The sequence below is a fragment of the Phyllostomus hastatus genome, unplaced genomic scaffold (genome assembly GCF_019186645.2).
Source record: "Phyllostomus hastatus isolate PE091 unplaced genomic scaffold, TTU_PhHast_1.1 phas_contig_17, whole genome shotgun sequence".
Classification (NCBI taxonomy): domain Eukaryota; kingdom Metazoa; phylum Chordata; class Mammalia; order Chiroptera; family Phyllostomidae; genus Phyllostomus; species Phyllostomus hastatus.
The window spans coordinates 26,141,838-26,163,925 of record NW_025333664.1 but is presented as its reverse complement, the minus strand read 5'-3'; the positions used below and the strand labels follow the sequence as shown (position 1 = coordinate 26,163,925).

The following is a 22,088-nucleotide window of genomic DNA, read 5'->3' as shown; positions in this document are numbered from 1 at the left end:
GAAAGTAGCTGTCTGGAAGGATGGCGCAAAGTGGATGGAACTGGGGAGAGGATCGGAGAGACTTGAATTTTAACTGTAATACTGTTGTTGTTAAGAAAATTAAGCTGAAATCACAGATATTAATATTTGCCAACTCATAGTTGGTATATAAATATTAATTACATTATTCTCTGCATTTTTCCATGGTTTTAAAAATCTATAGTTTAAAAAAATGCTAATAAAGAAAAAAGGAACACTTTCAACCAGCAGAATAAATAAAACTTGATGTGTGTATCTATTAAGTCAAAATATAAAAATTGCATGGAAAGAATACACACTGACTTCTGGGAAATGACTGTCACTGGGGAATGGCACATGCAGGGGGCAACACTGAGACACTAATTTTATCAATGTTTCATATCTTTAAAAATATATCTGGAACTGGCAAAATGTAAATTCTGAAAGGTGGATAGAAAAATATTTTATTTCTTTTTTTTCTATACCCTGATGTATTTCATAATTTAAAAACTGAAAAGAAAAATAAACTCTGTATTCATAAACATCAGGAAGTGTTTTCTGTAAAATGATTTGCCTTCTTTACCAGGGTAAATAAAGTAGTTAACGAACATGGTATCACCTTTGTGGGAAGGTTATACTTTCCATCTGGAAGAGAAAAACTCTGAACTTCTCCACATGCAGCACAAAGAAAAGCCATCTTGGTGCAAAGAGGTTTTATGTTACTGACACGAACTACTGTCCCTCTCAGAGCCACGTATTTTCCGTAGTAATTTGCTCGGATGTTCTTGAGTTGTGTCAAGGGCTCATAGTTGTATACCCTAGGAACAAAAACAGGAACATATGTATCCATGAACTTCTGAAGAACTGTTAGGACATGTATTCTATAAATTCTGAGAAAGAAAAACAAAACCCTGATGATTACCTTATTCATCTCTTTTAACAAGAAATTAAAATCTTAAAATAAAGATGAATTAAAAAAGAACAAAATTCCATTTGTTCTGTGTCTAGTAGCAAACTAATAAATTTAACAAAATATAATCACACCACTTAGTGTATTACATGGATCATTAAATTTAAACAGTAGAGTTTTCATATGTACACATCCAAATTCAACATTTACAAAAATCTGGATGTTGGGAAATCAACTTATCTGGGCAGAGAAGGTTTATTTATTTATATCTTTGAAAAATTCTCAGTGGGTTTACTTGGATGTGATGACCAATGAGACAAAGAACTCATACCTTTTGTACTAATTTTTTTTCTTTTTTTGCTTTATAATATGAGGATCTCACTCTTAAACAGTCTTCAGCGCCCAATTCTAAATATTTTAATACCAGCAAATTCCTCACCTTGCATGAATATGTGGCACATTGACCATAGTTTCTCCATCTTTAGACAATCCTTCTTGGGCTTGTAATTCAGCTGCATGCCTTTCGAGGTCCTTAGTTAATACCTAACAGGACAGACATTTACTTAAAAGTTAGAAACATAAAGTTTATGAATGTAAGTAGTTCAGAACAGAACACTAATAGAACTCTTAATAGCCCTTTAAAACTCTGATATTCAACTATGACTACTTATTTTATATTGAATTATGTTTTACCTGGGACTTTGTTGTCCATGGACTGAAAACCTCCAGCATCCTGTCTGCTACTTTCTGTCTCAACTAAACCTAGTTTTAAAAGTCCTTATGGTTGCCTCGAAGCTATTACCTCCTGGATGGTTTACAGTGAGAAAGCATTTTCTTTTTCTCCATATTTATTGATTAAAATAGAGGAAATAAACATGACTTCTAAAATACCCACTCCCTTGGCATTGGATAATAAAATACTTAATATCTACTTGTGTACAAAGCAGTACGCTGACAATCTAAGAAAAAAATAAGATGCACATATACAGTTCTAATTGTTGTAAGGACCATAAATATCAGGTAGAAATCTCATGCAAGTTTTGAAAACAGGTTGTTAGAAAGGTTTCTCAGTAAGACAACTGAGTTAGGCCCTCAAAATTTGGATATGCAAACAAAAAGGTATTCTATGCTGAATGGATAGAACATATTCTGAAAAGCTGGATGGTAGTGAATGAAGGTGGTGAATGAGGTGTGGGGAGAGGAAAATGAACCAGGTCATGGAAAGCCTTCAATGCCATATAAAGGATTTGGATTTCATTTAGTAGAAAAGTCACCAGTTTCTAAGAACAACATGTTTTACCATGTATGGCAACAGTTTATGAAAAATAATTAAGTCTTAATTAAGACAGAGCCAGTAAAGATGAAAAAGAGGTGGATTTAAGTGACATTTTAAAAACAGAAATGAAAGGATATAGTGACTTGGATACTGAGAAATAATGAACAAGAGGAATCTGAAGACTATAGCCAAGGTTCCTAGTCTCAGGTTACTAGCAATGTACACACCTTTGTAATGAACTGTTCCTTTATCTGGATATCCTTACTTCCTCTGCTCTATGTCCCAGTCCTAAAGGCCCCTTTAAGGCCCATCACAAACCACACCACCTCTACAAAATCCTCCTCTGAGCTATCCCCATTCCTCCACAACAGTTGAGAATCTTATCTCTGTATCTAAATGCACCCAGCACTTTTCTGTCTGTCCTGAGATTTACTGCACTTTGCCTTGAAGCATTTATGTGCTTGCCAACCTAAAAAGTGCTTTTACATATGTTGTGGGATCAGAATCTGAGAAAAACTCATTAGACACAATATGTATTATTATTTTCGACTTATATATGGGGACACTCATGGAGACTGATTTGAATCTGAATCTGAGCTGGGTATTTTTGTTCCAAGTTCATAAGTGATAACACCATACTGCTCTCTCTTATCTTCCCTATGAGATTGTATAGTTCTTTGAAAAAATGGTTATTGTCCACACAATCTTTAATAAGATTAAACTAATTCAGATAAATTAGAAGCAAATGTTATATTTAAAGTAATATGTTGTAGTGTGGGAATTGACTGTGGGAGCGGGGAGGTGGGATGGGTGGAGGAGGGCAAAGGGGAAAAATTGGGACAACTGTAAGAGAATAATAATTACAAAAATGATAAAAATGACTTAAAATATTAAAATTGTAAAAATTTAAAAAATGTATTAATTCATTTAAGACCCATTACATTTTAACAAAATAAGTGTGATTAAAATATCTCTATTTTAATGAAAATAGCAACATTTTAAAAACAATTGAGTGAGAAGAATAATATTGTTTTATATTTCAAATCTTTAATATCAGGCTTAATATAAGACAACTGGATTCTCTTGAAAAATAAATAAAGTAAGCTGTTGTATGTAGAATGAATGGTATCTTTCAGGATTAGGACAGCAACCTTTTTGTTCTAGCTAATGTCTGTTTGAAAAACTAAGTATCTTTTAGAGAAGGTACTGTTACTGTGAAATTTCTTTAAAATTTTGACAGAAGTCTCACAAAACAAATATTTACCTGATGTATTGCCAGACCCATGCAAGCCAAGGTTTTCTCAGGTGCATCCCTTAATTCATTTCCTATGTTTGGTATCAATTTAGCTATTTCGTCGTCTGCTGTCAATTCTTTAAAATCCACCAAAATACTTCCCTTTCTTTCTATTTCGTCCTATAAAATATTAAGGTATGAACATAACAATTGCTTTTTCAGAGCTGATTATAACTGAGCATTCAATTACACACTTTGTGAAAGCATACAATGTTTATATGGTGGTAATACATACTGTCAATTTTGTGGCCAAGCACTATTCCAATATTCAAAATATATTCACTTATTTATGCCTTTTAACAACCATAAATGGTAGGTATTAATAATACTATCATCCTCAATTGATAGATGAAAACACTGAGGCACAGAGAGGGTGGGAAGTTCAACAAAGTCGACATTGCAGGTAAGTGGCAGGGCTGAGAGCTGGAGCAAGACAGTCTGGCTGCAGTATCTATGATCACCTAGCACCTCAAATACATTGTTCAGTTAGACGACACAAAAAAGTGGATTAGTGGTGTTTTATTGCATAGGAATCTTACCTTATCATATAAATCAATACGCCTTGTAAAAAAATGTTCAAATGCTTGGATCTTCTCAATAAAAGGAGAGCTCTCACTGTAAACTAACCAAACAAATATGACATTAGCACCAATAATCACATGCACATAAGCATAATTTTCCTGAGACAGAAAAAACACAAAACAGACAGTAGGTGGCTTTTTCCTATTATTTTGCCTTCTGAGTACATTTAGACAAGAAGTAGTATGAAATGGCCCTGGCTGGTGTAGCTCAGTGGATTGAGAATGGACCTGCAAAGCAAAGGTTCACCTGTTCAATTCCCAGTCAGGGCACATGTCTGGGTTGCGGGCCAGAACCCCAATATGGGTGCATGAAAGGCAACCAACCACACGTTGATGTTTCTCTCCCTCTTTCTCCTTCCTTTCCCCTCTCTCTAAAAATAAATAAATAAAATCTTTTTAAAAGAAAAAGAAAAAAGAAACAAATGGTATGAAATGTATACTTAAGGTTCTGAAACAAATTTAGGTTTAAATAACCTGAAACGCAGACAGCAGGTATGGCCCTAAAAGCACCAACATTTATAACAGATATCTTTAGATTTACGGGGTGAGCACTTTGCAAGTTATATAAATGTCAAATCATTATGTTGTACACCTGAAACTAATGTCAACTATAATTGAAAAAACAGAAATTTTCAGTCTTTTCCATCTCAAGGTACGCAAACTAATTACTAAAATTCTGTGGTACACCAAAAAATATTGTACACATTTTTTTGCTGATCTGACCAAACACAATAGCTACAATTTTGATTCATATACTGGATAGCTATTGTTGTGTTAGCTGTTACAATTTTTTTTATTTGACAATCTAAGGGAAAACAGGTCAGTGCCTCTGACTAAAGTCAGGTATTGCATGTTTAAAGATTGTTCCAGCACACCAGTGTGCTGCAGCACAAAGGTTGAAAACCACTGGTCTAGTGGGAAAAACCACTGATCAATCTATCTCTTATCTTGTAAGAGACATAACAAGCTAGATCCTGCAACAGCACAGAGAAGACAATTCTCCAAACCTATATAGACAGACGTATGACATTAGCTGGTGTTCTTGATTATAAAAGGGAGACTCCTTAACTGTGTTTCTGTAGATACCTGTGTTGGTTATCATCTCTCGGTTCCAAGTTTACTCTCTGTTTTCCACCCTGTGACCTTATGATCAAGATCTGCACACTGAATTTCCCAGACTGCTTCAGGTTCTGCTAGCTGGAGGCACTTTAGAGGCTCGAAGGTGGCAGGAAAGAAGAAAATAATCTATTCTTATTTCCAATTCTTCTCAGCATCCCTCCAGCTACAAAGGATAGCTACAGTTCCATCTTCCAACTTCAAGCTTCAATTGTGCCATTCTTCCACCAGTTACCGGCAGCAACCAGTTTAATTCACTTCAGATGTCTAAGCACAACTCTTTAGGGTGTCCTTCAGAGGTCAATGCAATGGTTTCGCTGTGGCCACTCCTTTGAATTCCTAGGTTCTGGTAACCTCAGAACTTTTGTTCCCTCAGTCATAAGGATAGTTGCTGCTTCCTGAAGTTACTACTATCTGGGCGCTTACCTCAATGTTCCCTTTTTGCTGTTTTAATTTTCCATATTTATAACCAATTCCCTATATTAAATCCCTCTTTTGAAATACCTAGTGTGACTTCTGTGCTCCCCACTGATACAAAACCTAAATATAATAGTCTTAAAACAAACGTGATTTCTTTGGGTGAACTAATATTAAAGAAGGGGTATATATCAGTAAGCAAATGAATTATAGTAATATGAGATGTAGCATCCAAAAACAAGTTAAAAAATTATAATTTATGGTACTTTTTGCATTATTATCCTACCTTCAGAAAGATAAAGCTTCCAGCCTTTATACGGTATGAACTGATCTAATGTTGACTGTAGTAGCAAAGATTGTGAGGTTTGTTCTGAAAACAAAACAGAAAACTAGGTTAGTAGAAACAGCAAACATTTTTTCCAATTTGCTCCACCTACCAACAATGAGAACTTGACTTGATATTAAGAGTATCTAAATTACAGGCTTCAATAAGAATTTTTGGATATTAACATTCAAAAACTACCTTAATGGGCAGACAAGCAGTCTGTCTTCAATCAGTAAAAGACAGACTGAAATTTGAGTTAAATTGCTTTGTATGCCAAGCATGAATAGATTCCTTTATGGAAAAAAAAAAGAGGAAAACAAAAACAATCATTGACCTCCCCTACCAGAAGCATGTTGTCCTGTCGTTTTACTCAAGTCAGGTTTGTGTCCTCTTTCTCTCCATTTTCCTGAGAAGCTCCCACCACCTCTTCCTCTTTTCCAGCTTTGAAATCTTCCTCGTCCAAAACCTCTGCCTCTATACTCTCCATTCATGTCTTCTAAGAGAGATTAGGAAAGTTTTCATCAAAATTATAGGAGAAATAGTGCTCCCAAAAATGCATTCACTAGTAAATAAGTGAAAGTAATACAATGTACTTTAACAATAGTCAACAGGTTTGCAGCACTGTACAATGTGGTATGAACCTGTTCTTCTTGCAATCTGCAGTTACTCTTCTATACTCTTCTAATCCTCATCTTTTTCTAAGGTCTATCACAGATGTTTAACAAGCATACTGAATGTTCATGAGATAAAAATAAAGAAAGGTACTGTACTTGTTTTCAAGAAGCTCTAACAGTAGAATTGAGAGCAAGACAGATAATTAAGATACCTTGTTTGCAGTATTTTGAGACTTTTTATAGGGCACCACTGGCTGAACATAATCCCAACCCTTGAGACACTACGAATACATCATCATAGATCTTTTATCTTTTATATAGTCAATGCTGCAGTGCCATACCCACTTTTTCCAGAGATACAAGGATATTCTTACACAAGCATCTAAGGTAGACCGTTCTGGGGAAGCAAAGGAGTGGGGAAGGGTACATCCAAGGTCTGTCCAAAAGGTATCCAGCCATGCAATATGAAAAATAGAGACACTTATTGAAGAAGATACAAGAAACACTGTACATAGGACAATGATGCCTCATTGTCCCATTCAAAGCAGGCCCCTTCGAACCTCACACAGTTCTCCCAATCACCATCAGTTGCCCCATCCTATTTTCCTAAATCTAACTGATAGTCTGAAATCTCTCCCCTTTCAAAGGTGATTTTAGTTTTGGGAAAAGCCAAAAGTCACAGGGCACTATATCTGGGCTGTAGGGGAGGTGAGTCATCAAGGTGATTTAATGTTTTGGCAAAAACCTCTGTCCAAGATATGATGCATGAGTGGGTGCATTGTGGTGATGAAGCTGCCAGTCACCAGTTGCCTATAGCTGTGGCCTTCTGAATCATCTAAATAGTTTCCACAGAGTAAAGTTCAAGCTGAATGCAAAATCTGATGCAGATTCATCGCTCTACTCACTCAAGTCATTTTCAATGTAACGGCCACAATACAACATGCTCACTCAATGGCATCTATCACCCCCACTGACCAGTCCAGTGAAGTCCTCATTGTTCATGCATGCACATTCCAGTCCATTCTCCTTGGCTGCCAGGTTACAATGATGTGGGGTAAAGCATTCTCATTACATAACAATAGCTGGACTTTTTCAGGACAGACCTCATATATACATGTTTCAACCTCCCTTTCTCTGTAGGAGACCAAAGGGGAAAGATGCTAACTTTCCAGGAGACTTCCATAACTGGCTTAAAAGACAATGGAAGCAAGATCAATTTTAGGTCAATACCGATTAAGTGGGTTATTTGCAGTTTTTAGGTAAATTTGTTGAAATGCAAGTTTTTTGGAAAGTATATCCATATCTGTTATACTATTTTTGCTAATTATGCCTTCACATTTTTTTCTATTTTGTACATAGCAAGACACTCATTTTTATTAAATTTAAACCCCTAAAAATAGTTCCTGGCTGAGTATCAATAAATTGAAATATGTGACCTTTACAAATTAGTCCTCACGTAAGTGCAGCGCAGGGCATTTTTTAGGGCAGTGAAACCATTGTGATACTGTAATGGTGGATATATTATGCATTTGTCAAAATTCATGGACCTGTACAGTACAAACAGTGAATCCTAATGTAAACTATGGACTCTGGATAACAATAATGTATTGAATTTGGTCGATCAACTACAACAAATTTATCACACTAATGCAGGATGCAAATAGGGGAATATTGGGAGGGGGGATATGTATGGGAACTCTTTACACCTTGTACAATTTTTCTGTAAACCTAAAACTGCTCTGAAAAAGTCTTTTAAAAAATAGTTCATATTTTAAATATAAAAATAATATACCCGTATACAGTAGTACAATTCATTAAAGAGCACGTATCTGAATCTTTCTTTAAAGAGATTTAAGTAATAGGTTAACTACATAAGATCACGATGTTAGGACAAGACAGGACTTTGCTAATCGTCTGGACACTAACAATTAAGAAACTAAAGGCCAAAGAAATTGATCAAAATCAAAGTTGTTTGGTGGCAGTACTAAGCTCAAAACTTCCTCTTCAGACACCCCAGCTGAAGCGCTCCTTCGACAACGCTACGTGGCATTCCTTTCTCTAATGAGATAACGGGGTGAAAATAACTAGCAAAATTTCCAACACAAATGCAAGTAGTATGACTGGAAAATGAGTAAAGGAGCCATCCGTCGGCTTGCTGTGCTCCGTTAAATACCCTACTTCACTTAAGCCTCCTCAGGCTAAGTTCTTACAGGCAAAGGATAGAGATCCCAAAGTCGTCCTACTTCCCATCCGGGCCGACCGACTCCTGGGTAGGAGCGGATCCGCCCCGCCAGTTCTCCCTTCCCTTCGGGGAGAAGCAGGGCGGGGCCGAAAGGAGACCCCAATATCCTCAAGTGACCCCTGCCAAGTCCCGTAGTTCCCTTCAGCTGCAGCTCTCTTGACATCCCCACACGGGGACCAGTCTGAGCTTCGGGAGTACCTCAGGGACCTGTTTCTCCACTATGTCCCCGAAGGCTCACGGAAAGATGTGTGCAGAGCAGTTCAGCCTTTCTCCAAGTTCCATTTTGGCGCTACTATAACGCAACTTCCGCCCAAAAGGCGGGAAAACGGAAGGGGCGGGACGAAACGCAGCCAATCAAGGAGTTCAGCCAGAGGGACAACCTGAGGCTCCCGGAAGCTGTCCTGAGGGTCTGACCGGAAAACGGAAGCGGCGCTCAACACGTGGGGGCGGTACCGGTCGGTGGGATCGGCGTCCTCTCAGTTTGTGGGAACTGAAGCTGGTTGCAGCGATCGCTGAGGACTGGCGACGCGCGCCGGGGCTGGAGAGAGGCTGCGAAGTCGGGAGACCCGCCGGGCGTCATGGAGGGTTCTGAAGAGCAGTCGGACCCGCAGCCACAGCATCCCAGGGACCACCGCATCCGCGACGGCGACTTCGTGGTGCTGAAACGGGAAGATGTATTCAAAGCAGTGCAAGTTCAGCGGAGAAAGTGAGTCAGGTCGCTGGCCTAGGGTCCAACTCCCCATCTTCTAGATCCCCTGCATACCCCTCACAGCAGGGTGTCATTTTTGGCTCTGTGGGTCCTTGTCAGCGTCCTCTCTAGTTGTCTGCTCTCGGATCCTCCCACAGAGGGCTTTTCCCCCAGGATCCTATCCTCGGCCCTCAGGGTCTCCTCTACCCTTCCTGTTTTTCTACAGAGACCCCCTTCCATGGTCTCATACCTGCTCCTGTGTCTTCAGCATCCTTCTCAGTCTTTCTGCTGAGTTATTTTTCCCATTCTTGACCCTCTATTGCCCGGGCGCATCCCCGTCACTCTGTCCCCCACCTCCTGTCCTGGGGTTCCCTTCCACTCTCCTTTTTTCTCACAGAACCCACCCTTTACCCCTGATCTTATCCTTGCTTCTCACCCCACCCCAGCTCCCTTCTCCTATAGACCCCCTTCCTCCCTAATCCCTCAGCCAGGATCAATTGTTCAAAAATGAAACCTCTCCGGCCTTGTGTGATCTTCTGGACTCTTCTCTCTACCTAAAGGAACTACTTGTCTACACTGAATAACTTCCCATGGAATGTGTGGTCACTCTAGGATTCCCAATTTTACACCAGGCCATGAGAGTTTTGGAAAAGTTAAATTGCCTAGAAGCAGTTTGCTTAAGTTCTCAGAACTTGAAATTAAGTTTAGTTTGTGAACCTGCTGATTAGTTATCACTGATTTAGTGTTAGGAAAGTGGGAATTTTGATAACTTTTAGCAGAGGTGGTGAGGCTAAATCCCAGTTGCATATTAATGGTGAAAATGTATTGGGATGTTTTGATTATCTGAAAAGTACAACCAAGCTTTCTTTTGAGGTGGGTTGTTACAGTGTTTTGGACAAAGAAGGAAGTTCAGTGCAGTGTCAGGAGAACAGCTAGCAGACCGTAAGTCTAGGTGTTGTGAGACTTGGAATTTCTGGTAAGTGCTCAGTTCAGATGACTTATTTTGCTTCACATTATGACAACCAAGCTTTTTTGCACAAACACCATCCACTAAAGATAAATACAAAGGGGGAGGGATTTCTTTTAGTTCAGAAATGAACTAAAGTTCAGTAAATAAGTTTAGTTCAGTAATATCGGCACCAGCTTTTAAGCTTTTCTAAATTCTCCATTGACAAAATCTTCATTTTGGTGCTTGAGATTAGAGACATTTTATAATATATCCCTCATCATTATGGTATTTTGTATTCTTTTTATTTTTTTTAGAAAGAGGGGAAGGAAGGGAGAAGAAGGGAGAGAAACATTGACTGGATTGCCCCTCTTATGCACCCTGATTGGGAACCAAACCTGAAAACCTGGCATGTACCCTGACCAGGAATTGAACCCACTACCTCTTGGTTTACAGAACACCACCCAACCACTGAGCCACACTGGCTGTGGCTCACACAGGACTGTATTTTGTATTCTTGAAACCAGTACTTTTTTTTATTTTCAGACTGGTTAGAAACGTGTGCTTGCTCCCAAGTACATAAGTTTTGGAAAGTGCCAACTATTTAAACTTTTTAATTGAAGTATAACATTGTTAAGTTGTAAGTTCAGTGAAGTCAAAGTTACACAACTGTATAATGACTGTACAGGTGAAACTTTGTTTTTTCTTTTTCTTTTTTCCTTGTCATACTGTTTTTTTAACTTGCCTGATTTTTAAATGTAGCTTTTTGAGTGTGCTTCTTAAAAATATGCTTAGGCAAGAATTTTTCATTTACTAAGGAGGCAGTCAGTAATATCTGTTTCTTAAAAGTACTCTTTAGAATTTTTAAAAATTTGGAAACACTTTTTATCACTTTCCTTGGCAGAAGCCACAACATTAGTTTACGTTTAGAAAATGACCCTCTGAGGTCAGCTACATCCCAGGCCAAATTTTCCCTCCCCTTAGGGCTACACTCATCTGGTTGGCCAGAAGTAGTCCTAGGTATCTAGAAGGAGATTGCAAATCCCACTTTTTCCCCCCGTGAAGACTTGGCTCCACATCCCTCTGACTGAGCCCCACTTTTCTGACTAGGGTAGTGACCTCCTACCAGGCCAATCAGTTTGAGCTACATACCCTCCTTTGCACATCAAACCAGCTGCCAGAGGGATAAACTCTACCCCAGCAAATACCCAGTATTTCATTAGCACTGGGTACTCAAAGAATGGGGAGGAGGTGCACATCAAGGCTGAGCTGAGTTTCAATTTCTTTGTCAGCTTTTATGTTAGCAAATATGTTGAGTGTCATTTGTTAGGAACTGAAGACCCAACAGAGAAGAGAGTTGGCTCTATGAGGATCACTTAGGATCTTGCAGAAATGATTCAGATGATTCAAGTGAGGAGATTTAATGAAGATGTGACACATACACATAACATACAGAGGGGTGGCAAGGTTTAGAGAACTAGTAGGGACTGTGATGCACTCAGAGTCTAGCAGTGGTAGGAAGCCTTCGGCAGGGAGCCTGAGTGATGTGCCCTTTGCGTTCTGTCATGGTCAGCCTCTGTGGGAACAGAGAAAGGAAGAGAAGGTGCGGGGTGCAGCACAAAGAAAATTAACTAGATGTGTCCTCCAGGAGTTGGAGGTCCATCAGTGTGAGCCACATCCTGAAACTGGGCAGGACTTCTGAGATCCATTGGTCTTTGCCATGTGGTGCAGTGGAAAGAACCAGGCTTTGGGTGCAGGCAGACTTGGGTTCAAATCCCAGCTCCCACGTTTTAACTGAACCTTGGACTTTTCCTTCAGTCTCATATTGCTCTCCTGGAAAGAGCTGTGCCCCAGAATTACTGTGAGAATTAAACTAAAAAGGGTGAAACATCTGGCAGATACTGCCTAGTACCTGACTGGCACTCAGTGGATGTTAGTTTTCTTCTTGAGGAAGGAAAGGTTCTTGTTTTTTTTGTGGAATTTCACTTTAAAATTGTAATAAGATAAAAATCTGGATAATAGGATTTTGTTTGTAATAAGCCATTCTCAATAAATGTTATTCTCACTGCCAAAAAAAAAAAAAACCATCTGGGTGATGGGAAAAGCTAAAGTCACCTGGTGCTCAGCAGAGCATCATCATTGTTAAGCGCCATTTCCAAATGTGTATATTGTCAGTAATGTTTATTTGTAAATGTAATTTGCTTTTACTAGATAATTTTTCAAGAAAACGGTCATTTAAGCTAGGGAATCTGTTAAATCCCTGTCATCTCAAAGATTGTTCAGTTTTGAGATTTTCTTAATGTAAGTTACAAGGGGTGTCAATGTGTCCAGTGGCCTGGCAGTCTTGGCCACCCTTTGTGCTATTGGGAAGTCTGCAGAGCCTGTGAGCTTGGATATCCTGTCGATAATACTAACTGGAGTCAGACCTATGCCTCAGAGGAGGGATGTCTTGTCCTTGTTTCTCGTTCCAAATTCAATGTTTTTGTGGCTTCTTTATTACTGTTATGTCTCTTCCCCAACCAGATTCTTTCTAGTAATGTTGTAGATCATCCGTTGTGTAGACCAGATTTGAAATAGACTAGAGTGAACATATTTTTTCTATACTGAATGCAAATGAGAATTGACTAATTGATTGCATTTTCTTTCCCAGAAAAGTAACCTTTGAAAAACAGTGGTTCTATCTGGATAACGTCATTGGCCATAGTTACGGAACCACATTTGAAGTGACCAGTGGAGGAAGCCTTCAGCCTACGAAGAAAAAGGAAGAGCCTCCTTCAGGTGCACTACTTTGGGTATATGTAATAGGTGCTCTTGAGCTGGCCAGTCAGAAATCTGTCAAACCTAACTAATTCGAAAGTGCCAGCCCAGGCTATCTCTAAAGAAATCTAAACTCGGAATCTAAGAACTGTAGTTTGATGCAATGAAGCAAGGTGTGCCTTTGGCTTTGAGATACTTGGATCTGGCTCCAGCCGGTCATTCATTGGCTCTCTGACCTTGGGCCAGGCATTTAATCCCATGAGTCCTTGGTGCTTCAGTGTAAGAGCAGATGCAGAGCCCTTTCAGCTCCCAGAAGTTGAGGAACAGCTTTGAGATAGTGAACATATTGGGAGGAAATTAAGACATCTGGCTTTGAATTCAGTTGGCTAGGTTTAAGTTTCAGCTCTATTTGCCTTGTAACCTTGGACAAGTTATTCTGTAAATCTTATATTCTCATCTGTAAAATGGGGCAGTAAATATTTAATGCCTAGGCCATAGTGAGTCATAGGATAAATAGAAAGTTCTTAATAGTGCCTTGCTTATAGTTAAGCAGTCATAATTTTAGCTGTTATTATTAATTAAAATTAAGTACTTAATATTTGTTCAAATAAATGTACTTAATATATTTTATTAGTAAATTAAGTATCCTTAAATAATTATAAAAACTAAATAATTAAAATAGTATTAAAGTTCTGGTTCAAACAAGTTAGTTAAATACTTTTAAATTAACATCCATATTTTTATTAAGTACCAAATATGTTTCAGGCATGATTAGTCATTGCGATTTTAGCAGTTCATGAAATGGATCATCTAGTAAAATGTATTAGTGGAGCCCTAACAGGCACGGCTCAGGACTGAACGCCGGCCTGTGAACCAAAAGGTGCTGGTTTGATTCCTTGTCAGGGCACATGCCTGGGTTGCAGGCCATGTCCCCAGTTGGAGGAGTGCCAGAGGCAACCAATCAATGTTTCTCTCACACATCCACATTTCCTCTCCCTGTCTTTATCCTTCCCTTCCCCTCTCTAAAAATAAATAAATATTTTTAAAAATATTAGCAGAGAATACCAAAAATAATCTAATAGAGTAGCAAGCAGCATAATTTCCGATGGTGTTGTGTGCTATGAAGATGACAAAGCAGAGAGGTGTACTGGAGCCTGATTGGATGAAGTGAGACTTGGCTGCAGTGATGAGCTCAGCTCTGATTGATGGAAAGGATGCAGCCACTCACATTGTCTTAAGAGTATTCCAAACAGGGAGCAGCAAGTACTAAAGCCCTGTGGTGGGTTTGTGATTAGGGGCTTAGGACAGAAACAAGGGCAATGTGGTTGAGAATGGGAGTCAAGAAATCAGGCCAGAAAAAGATAGCCAAAGGCCAGAGCATACTCAAACTTGCAGATCATCTTTGCATTGTATTCTAATTGATACTGGAAGCCTCTTTGTGGTTTCTGCATGAGAATAGATGAGCTGATTTGCATTTTAAAGATAACTGACTTACAGGTGGGTTGTAAGGGGGCAAAAGTGGGAGTGGGAAGAGGAGTTAGAAACTTGGAGTAGTGGCAAGAAAGGATAGTTTGCATGTACATTCCAGTGGAACTGGAAGGCCAAATTTGAGTGACTGATGGGCTGGAAGTAGACATGAACTTAGAAGAAGGAAGATATTTTAATAATTTCAGATCATAAATGTCATAAAGCAATTTCCTTCCTTAGAGACCAAAGAAGCGGGCACTGATAATCGAAATATAGTTGATGATGGGAAATCTCAGAAACTTACTCAAGATGACATAAAAGCTTTAAAGGACAAGGGCATTAAAGGAGAGGTAATATTAAAAGGATATTGTGTTTTGTTTTTGTTTGGTATTTAGGGAAATGCTTGGTTTTTAAAGCAGATTTTACCTAAGGTAAAATGTAAAAATACTGTATACTTATTAGAAATAGCTTGGAATGTACATGCAATTCACTATGTCAAAATTTTCATTTCTTATATGCAGGAATGTAAGTGAATAAGATTACTAATATTGTTAGCAAAAGAAAATTTAATAACAGTGCATATTAGAGCTTAACTTTATTTTCAATAATGTTTTCAGCCAGTGACTCCAAGAATGACAGGTTTCCTTTACCTCTCTTCTTTTTTTATTGTATGTCCTTTTTATTTTAGTTTAAACAGAGTTATAAAGTACTTGTATTTTAATACAAATTCTAGATAGAGTAAGAAACTACAGAATTCATCCATTTAGACTTCTGTGGAAAAGGAACTGGAGAATCAGACCTTTGGATACATTCTGGGGTAAGAAACCTTTGAAGTGATGTGTTCTATGAAAATAAAATTTCAGGAAATCTGCTCCTTTTCTTATAGGAAATAGTTCAGCAGTTAATTGAAAATAGCACAACATTCCGAGACAAGACAGAATTTGCTCAAGATAAATATATAAAAAAGAAGAAAAAGAAGTAAGTTTGTTTGAGAAAGATAGAAACATTAAATCTTCTTGTAGACTTTTTAAAAAACATTATTAAAAATAAAATATTTTTAAACTGGTATTTAAAAATTGGTGTTCTGTTTTCTTCTTCCCCCAGATATGAAGCCATCATTACTGTTGTGAAGCCATCCACCCGCATTCTTTCAATTATGTATTATGCCAGAGAACCTGGAAAAATTAAGTACGCTTTGTTTCCTTTCAAAAGTATAATTGGGGAGAATTTATCTTTAAGAAAGTCATGATTTTAAGTAAAACAAAAACTTGCTCACCTGCATAAAATATTCTCCTACCCCATAAATTGTAAGTTCTTTTTACCATTGCTGCCAAAGCAATCAATAATCTTATCAACATGCTTTTTAATGTGACAAAACTTGAAAAATGATTATTAAAATTACAGACCTTGCTTTGCCAAAAATGAATGAACTATTCTTTTTTTCATAGCCACATGAGATATGATACACTAGCCCAGATGTTGACATTGGGAAATATTCGTGCTGGCAATAAAATGATCGTAATGGAAACGTGTGCAGGCTTAGTGCTGGGTGCAATGATGGAACGAATGGGAGGTAAGTTTTAACATTTTCAAGTTCACGTTTTGAGTAAAGGAATCTAAAAAAATTAAAATTTCAATCTCATGGAAAGTGCGGTTGAATTACTATGAGGTTATTGAAGTGACTTGGGCCTGGGCAGCTCCAGTCCCTGGGACCGTTCTGCATGGTCCACATCTCCCAGCCCACGCTGTGTTGGCGCCCCTGGACAGCAGTTGCCCTTCCCTGCTTCAGTAGCAGTGGGGGTGGTTCTGAACACTGTGGCTGGCTAAGACCTCCAGGGCAGTGATTTCAGAAAACTCTTGTATAGCTGTTGCTCATTTTATTGGCCTGAATTGAATGGGGGAAAATACTAGGAATGTATTCTCTGTTGGAAGATATAGTACAACCTGATTAGGCTGCTCTTTCTGTGACCCCACTTATCTTTAGAACATAAGAACTTTTAACTCTCTTATTTGAAAGTAATGTCATTGGACTGGGGGAAAGCTGAGAAGCAGTCACCAATCACGTGACATCCAGATTTGCAAGCTCACAGTTTTACTGTAGTGTCAGGTGGGAGTAAACTTGTTTAAGACTTTCTGTTTACCTGTTTTGGAATTACATTACATCCATTGGGGATATTCATAGATTATAAACTCCCAGAGGAGCTGCATCATCTCATCTGTCAGCCACTGAACAGAGTCAAGTAAAGACCTTCAGTCTTCTTACTATGGGGGACCCTGAGGATTTGCAAAATCTGGAGTCATCTTCATCAAGAGATGTTTGTTTTATCTGTTCAGGTTTTGGTTCCATTATTCAGCTGTACCCTGGAGGTGGACCAGTTCGGGCAGCCACAGCATGTTTTGGATTTCCCAAATCTTTCCTGAGTGGTCTTTATGAATTCCCCCTCAACAAAGTGGGCAGTCTCCTAAATGGAACATTCTCTGCTGAGATGTTGTCATCGGAGCCAAAAGACAGTGCTTCAGTTGAAGAAAGTAGTGACACACTGGAGGAAAAACAGACTTCAGAACAGGAGAACGAAGACAGCACGGCAGAGGCCCCAGAGAGCAACCACCCCAAAGAACAGGGAGCAGTGGAGATTATCTCTCCAGATCCAGCCTACAAGGAGCCTAAAGAGAGAGGAAGCAAAAAGGATTATGTAAGGATGTTAAAGAGTCCCCCTGCCCTCATAATACTCCACTCAGGACCTAAGTTAACCCCATTTAAGCACTGAGATTTGATTTGGCTTTGCAGCCAAAATAATAAATACTAAAACAGATGGAGAAAGAGTGTGTATGGGGGTGTACACACATGTGTGATACAGTCTGTGGGATGGAGCTTTATGATACAGAAACATTGTATAGAGGTAGCATAATGATCATTCTATAACATAAGGGTTTTCTTGTGTTTTCAGCTTCCTTATACATTTATAAGACCTTCTGCTGCTTTAGTCCGAGTTGATAAATGTTTTTGAAATGTTTTGACAGACCAATGTTTCCATAAGCATGTCTGAATGACCTCAGTACTTCGGTTTCTTATTTTTCTTGAAGAGTCAAGAAAAGCAGAGGAGACAAGAAGAGCAGAGGAAAAGACATTTAGAGGCTGCTGCTCTGCTGAGTGAAAGGAACGCAGACGGGTGCGTTGGTGAAAGAATGCAGGTGACATCTTGCTGTTTGTAGGCTCTGCTTCAAACAGATTAGCATTCTCTGCTTGTCTGCTTTGATTCTATGGGAGCAGAGACGATGATTCTGTCTTGGGTTTTTTAAGAAAGGAGGCTGCATCTGGTAGAGGTAGGAAATTGTGCTGGTTTTGGAGTCTTTAAAGAAATTTCTCCAATGATGGTGCATCAGCCGGGGATGTGTAGTCCTGCCTACATGCAGATGCGGGGGCGTTCAGATCGATGTGAAACTGTCTGATGTGAGGGCTAAGGAGACCTGACAAGGAGAGAGAGATTGAGGCGCAAGGCCAGCATCAAGGTTGGATTTATTTCCAGATGATTTTTTAATTGAATTTACTGGTGGGGCATTGGTTAGTAAATTTTTACAGGTTCCAAGTGTACTCCAGGTGATTCTCTTAAATCAAGAATGTTAAATGCTACTTGGAGTTGCCAAACACCTTGAGAACTTATAATTCAGCTTGTGCTTCCTAGAAATTAGTAGCTCATGATTTTATCTGGAAATTTTGGAATGTTGTATTTAAAGCTCTTCCTTGTGTAAAAGTGATGCAAATAAGTGCATGATCATTGTAAATGTGTTCTAAAACCTATGTTCCATTTTGGGAGCAAAGAGAATAACATCTCTGACATCTTTCTTGCAGTTTAATTGTAGCCAGTCGTTTCCATCCCACTCCACTGCTGCTGTCTTTGCTGGATTTCGTGGCCCCTTCAAGGCCGTTCGTGGTCTACTGTCAGTATAAAGAGGTAATGCTAAAACAGAGTGGAGGGGAATTCTTGTATTCAAGTGTTGATTCTCAAATTGTATCCCAAGCACTAGTTCTTAATAGAACTTTCTTTATGCCTTCAGCCTCTGCTGGAATGCTACACAAAACTGCGGGAAAGAGGAGGGGTCATCAACCTCCGGTTGTCTGAAACCTGGCTCAGGAATTACCAGGTATACGTTCTTACAGCCAGGCCCAGGAGCTGATCGCCCAAGTCTCTGGCTCCCCGTAGTACTGCTGGGAGTTGTTAAATATGGATATCCCTGTTTCTGTTTACAGAGATGAAACAGTCTCATGCCTATAACTCAGATTGATATGAAACTGTCTGATGTGAGGGCTAAGGAGACCTGACAAGGAAAGAGAGATTGAGGTGCAAGGCCAGCATCAAGGTCTCAGGTTTTGCCAGAGAAAGTGCCCTGATCTGGCCTGGCCCTTCTTTTCTCTTTTTATGTCAAGATCTATTACTCAGTAACTCCAATTCAGAGACATTTACAGTGCAAACTGTTGAGGTTGTGTTTACTTAAGGCCTCCAGATCACTGTGGAGGGAATGACTAATAATTGCAAAATCCCCACGCCAAGAAAGTGACCCTCTCCTGTCTGCTGAAGTGTCTTTGCAGCAAGTTTTCACTATTTACCGGTGGGCTCTGTCAGTTCAGGTCAGTTCAGGAAGGCATTTGTCAAGTGGAATTAGAAGTGTAATAGACTTATCGGGGAAATGCCTTTGAATGATAAGCAGGGAGGGAGCAGGACTGGGGCGGCAGAGAGAGCCTTCAGACCATGGTGCAGGTCTGGTGGCTGTGAAAGAGGGGCAAAGCGGGTAGGGGAGGGAGAAAGTCTCAGCCAGGATCGTGCAAAGCCCCAGAGCAAAGACTTCCTAGTAAAGGAGCCCTGTATTGGCCAGAAATGGTGCAGTCCTGGTGGCCATATGCCATTCTCAACTTGGAGCAGCCCATAGCCTCCCTGGGAGTGAATGCTGGGGAAGCTGCTAAAGGCCTTCTGCTGCTTGAAATCCTCACAGCCAGTTCCCTCTTGAAGAGAGATCTGAGGGAGCATCTCCATGCTGCCACAGGCCCTGCCCTGAAGCTTGGAGTGTCCTTGCATAACACAGGACACTCCAGCCCTGAGCCATCCTGCCCTTCATGGCAGCCATCTTATTTGGCTAGTAGCAGGAGAGAAGCCTTGTCAGAGTCAGCAGGGCATTAGGAAAGGGGGGCTGTGAGTGCATGTCCAGTGGCTACATCTCCATGGACCCAAGCTCCGCCGTTGGCCATAAAGCATCCTGGAGCCAAGGACAAGAAAGCCACTCACAGGCCCAGAGCACTATGCAAGCTGTTTGCTCATTTGCCACCAAAAAGTTGTGTCAGGTTTAAGAGAAACAGCTTCAGTTTTATTTTTCAAAAGAAAATCACTTAAACCAATTTATCTACTTTTATCAGCACTATCATTTGAAGGAAGGAGCTCCTTAAAAACTGGTCTGTTTAAATCTTCAAGAGAATCTGTGTCATTTAAATTCTGATGTCTGGCATGTTTATTGTTAGTATGTTCTTTACCTGCTTGGGAAAACATGAGTGTCTGTCTTTCTGTCTTATTCAGGTTTTGCCAGATCGAAGCCATCCCAAACTACTGATGAGTGGAGGTGGGGGGTACCTTCTCTCAGGCTTCACTGTTGCCATGGAAAACCTTAAAGCAGACCCCAGTCTCAAATCCAACTCGAGCACTTTAGAATTACATGAGACTGAAGAGCCAGCAGCTAAAAAGTGGAAATACCTGGAGTCTGACTCCTAATCTTCAAAAGTTGCTTTGATTTTTGTTCTCAGGCATTGCACAGTTAGTAATTAAATTTAAGATGTCATCACTAATCAGTTTTTCATATTCTAACCTAAGATCATGTTTGTACACCTGTTCCTGGGAAAAATAAGTAAGTCTTGTGTTCACTTCTGACACAGATGGGTTTGGTCTGTCAAAACCTTGAGCCAAAATACCCAAACCTGGGGTGTGCGGTGGACTGAGCTATGGCCAATTCTGTTTATTTCACAACGTTGCTGCAAGTACTTTTAGTACTCTGTACAGAAATGGAGAATTTAGACATCCTAAAAATATATTTATACAAGACTGTGTTAAGCTAAGTGGAATAACACAACATAGCTAAAACTTGGTGGGTACTTAAAGGAAGGAATTTGTAGAAGAAATTCCTTGTTCATTCCACTCTCTGAAACCTAAGCAATACAGATGTGTGAGTGTTAGATTTACAGTACCAAAAAATGTCCTGTTTTGGTACATGTTTGGTACAATGGCCTGTTCCCTACAGTGGAATAAACTTTTTTAAAATGCTAGATTTTCTTATTTTAATAGTTGATGATCTAGGAAAGTAAAGTATTTATTTTATTCCTTTTTTTTTACTGATAGAAAGGTGTAATACAGTACTTTTTTGCATTAACTCAGCAATCTCTTCATTCTTTGTTCCAAATAAAGTGATTAGAATTTTGGTGCACTATTCAATGAAAGGAAACATGGTTTTTAACTCCCCAGAGACTTATGGAGATAGATGTATACACATATATACATATGGTAAGTCCTCATTCAACGTTGTCTATAGATTCTGCGACTTTAAGCAGAATGATATATACTGAAACCAGTTTTACCATGGGCTAGTTCATACAAACAAGAGTTAAGTTCTTATGGCATCTCATCAGTGTAATAATGAAGTGATAGTGAATGAACTGATGTTATTTGAGGATTTGCTGTATATGGATGTCAGTATATACACATACATATATATTTATATATACACACATATGTGGAGCCAGAATGCATTATCTCTAGGAACTCTGACAAAGTTTAGTGCAGGGCTTAGACCAGTTACTGCATTAGTGTCACTCCTTGTCAAATGTATTTTAAAGTGCCTTTTTTGGTGATTATTAATGCTGGTTTGTTAAGCTCTGGCATGATTAGGTGGTTAGTCTTTCTAAGCTCTGAAAAATATAATCAAATTATTTGGTTATCTGCTGCAGCCAAGAAAAGTGTTTAAAGTAAGCCAAGGCAAGAGCCATGAGTCTTGCTCAGTAAACACTCATCATGTGTATTGTTCACACTGTTACAGTATAGATGCAGATCTTCCAGCGAGGAGCATCTCAGAAAAAAAAGAAACTGCTTTTTCCTAATAGCATGTACTGTTCTGATGATGGCCAGTGTGATTACCAAGTACAGTTTTGATTCTTTTTTCTTAAAATAACTGCTTTTGAAGAATAAAAGTGTTTCCTACTGTGATCCTTTGGCCTGACATTAATGATGCCGGCTGTGACACCGCGTTCACTGGCTTCCAGCTGATTGTGACACGTGGTCAGTGTAAGAAAACATGCCCTGGTTGGCACCTCACTGAACTTGTCTTTGCAAACAGCCCTTGCAGTTGTCACCCATATATAGCCAGTCACATTTGATCAAAAGGACACAAAATGTGCAGAGACAGGATTCAGTAGTGGCTGGTCAC

General features: G+C 39.3%; 2 protein-coding genes across 9 annotated transcripts in view; one reads left to right on the top strand and one right to left on the bottom strand.

The window, feature by feature from the left end:
• MCM8 (minichromosome maintenance 8 homologous recombination repair factor) overlaps nt 1–9,083 on the bottom strand; it is a 40,772-nt gene extending 31,689 nt beyond the window's left edge. For 2 of the 7 annotated variants that reach the window (XM_045832569.1, XM_045832575.1), the window contains exons 1-7: nt 8,741–9,053; nt 6,260–6,409; nt 5,878–5,961; nt 4,017–4,099; nt 3,448–3,597; nt 1,347–1,450; nt 617–815 (exon numbers count right to left, since the gene is read on the bottom strand). In XM_045832569.1, the coding sequence (XP_045688525.1) occupies nt 617–815; nt 1,347–1,450; nt 3,448–3,597; nt 4,017–4,099; nt 5,878–5,961; nt 6,260–6,409; nt 8,741–8,780 (810 nt within the window). In that variant the 5' untranslated portion in view covers nt 8,781–9,053. Of the gene's footprint in view, nt 1–616; nt 816–1,346; nt 1,451–3,447; nt 3,598–4,016; nt 4,100–5,877; nt 5,962–6,259; nt 6,413–6,904; nt 6,967–8,740 lie in introns of all 7 variants that reach the window. The other 5 variants (XM_045832571.1, XM_045832570.1, XM_045832573.1 and 2 more) reach the window with 5 other exon arrangements.
• A 109-nt stretch (nt 9,084–9,192) lies between these two features.
• Nucleotides 9,193–21,868, top strand: TRMT6 (tRNA methyltransferase 6 non-catalytic subunit). 2 transcript variants are annotated; one of them, XM_045832981.1, is made up of 11 exons: nt 9,193–9,478; nt 13,057–13,184; nt 14,871–14,980; nt 15,517–15,608; nt 15,735–15,818; nt 16,079–16,203; nt 16,965–17,323; nt 17,715–17,800; nt 18,481–18,583; nt 18,687–18,773; nt 20,195–21,868. In XM_045832981.1, the coding sequence occupies exons 1-11, from the start codon at nt 9,351–9,353 to the stop codon at nt 20,384–20,386; spliced, it is 1,494 nt and encodes a 497-aa protein (XP_045688937.1). In that variant the 5' UTR covers nt 9,193–9,350; the 3' UTR covers nt 20,387–21,868. The 2 variants fall into 2 exon arrangements, with proteins under 2 accessions (XP_045688937.1, XP_045688938.1); XM_045832982.1 differs by lacking the exons at nt 9,193–9,478; nt 14,871–14,980.
• The last annotated feature ends 220 nt before the right edge of the window (nt 21,869–22,088 follow it).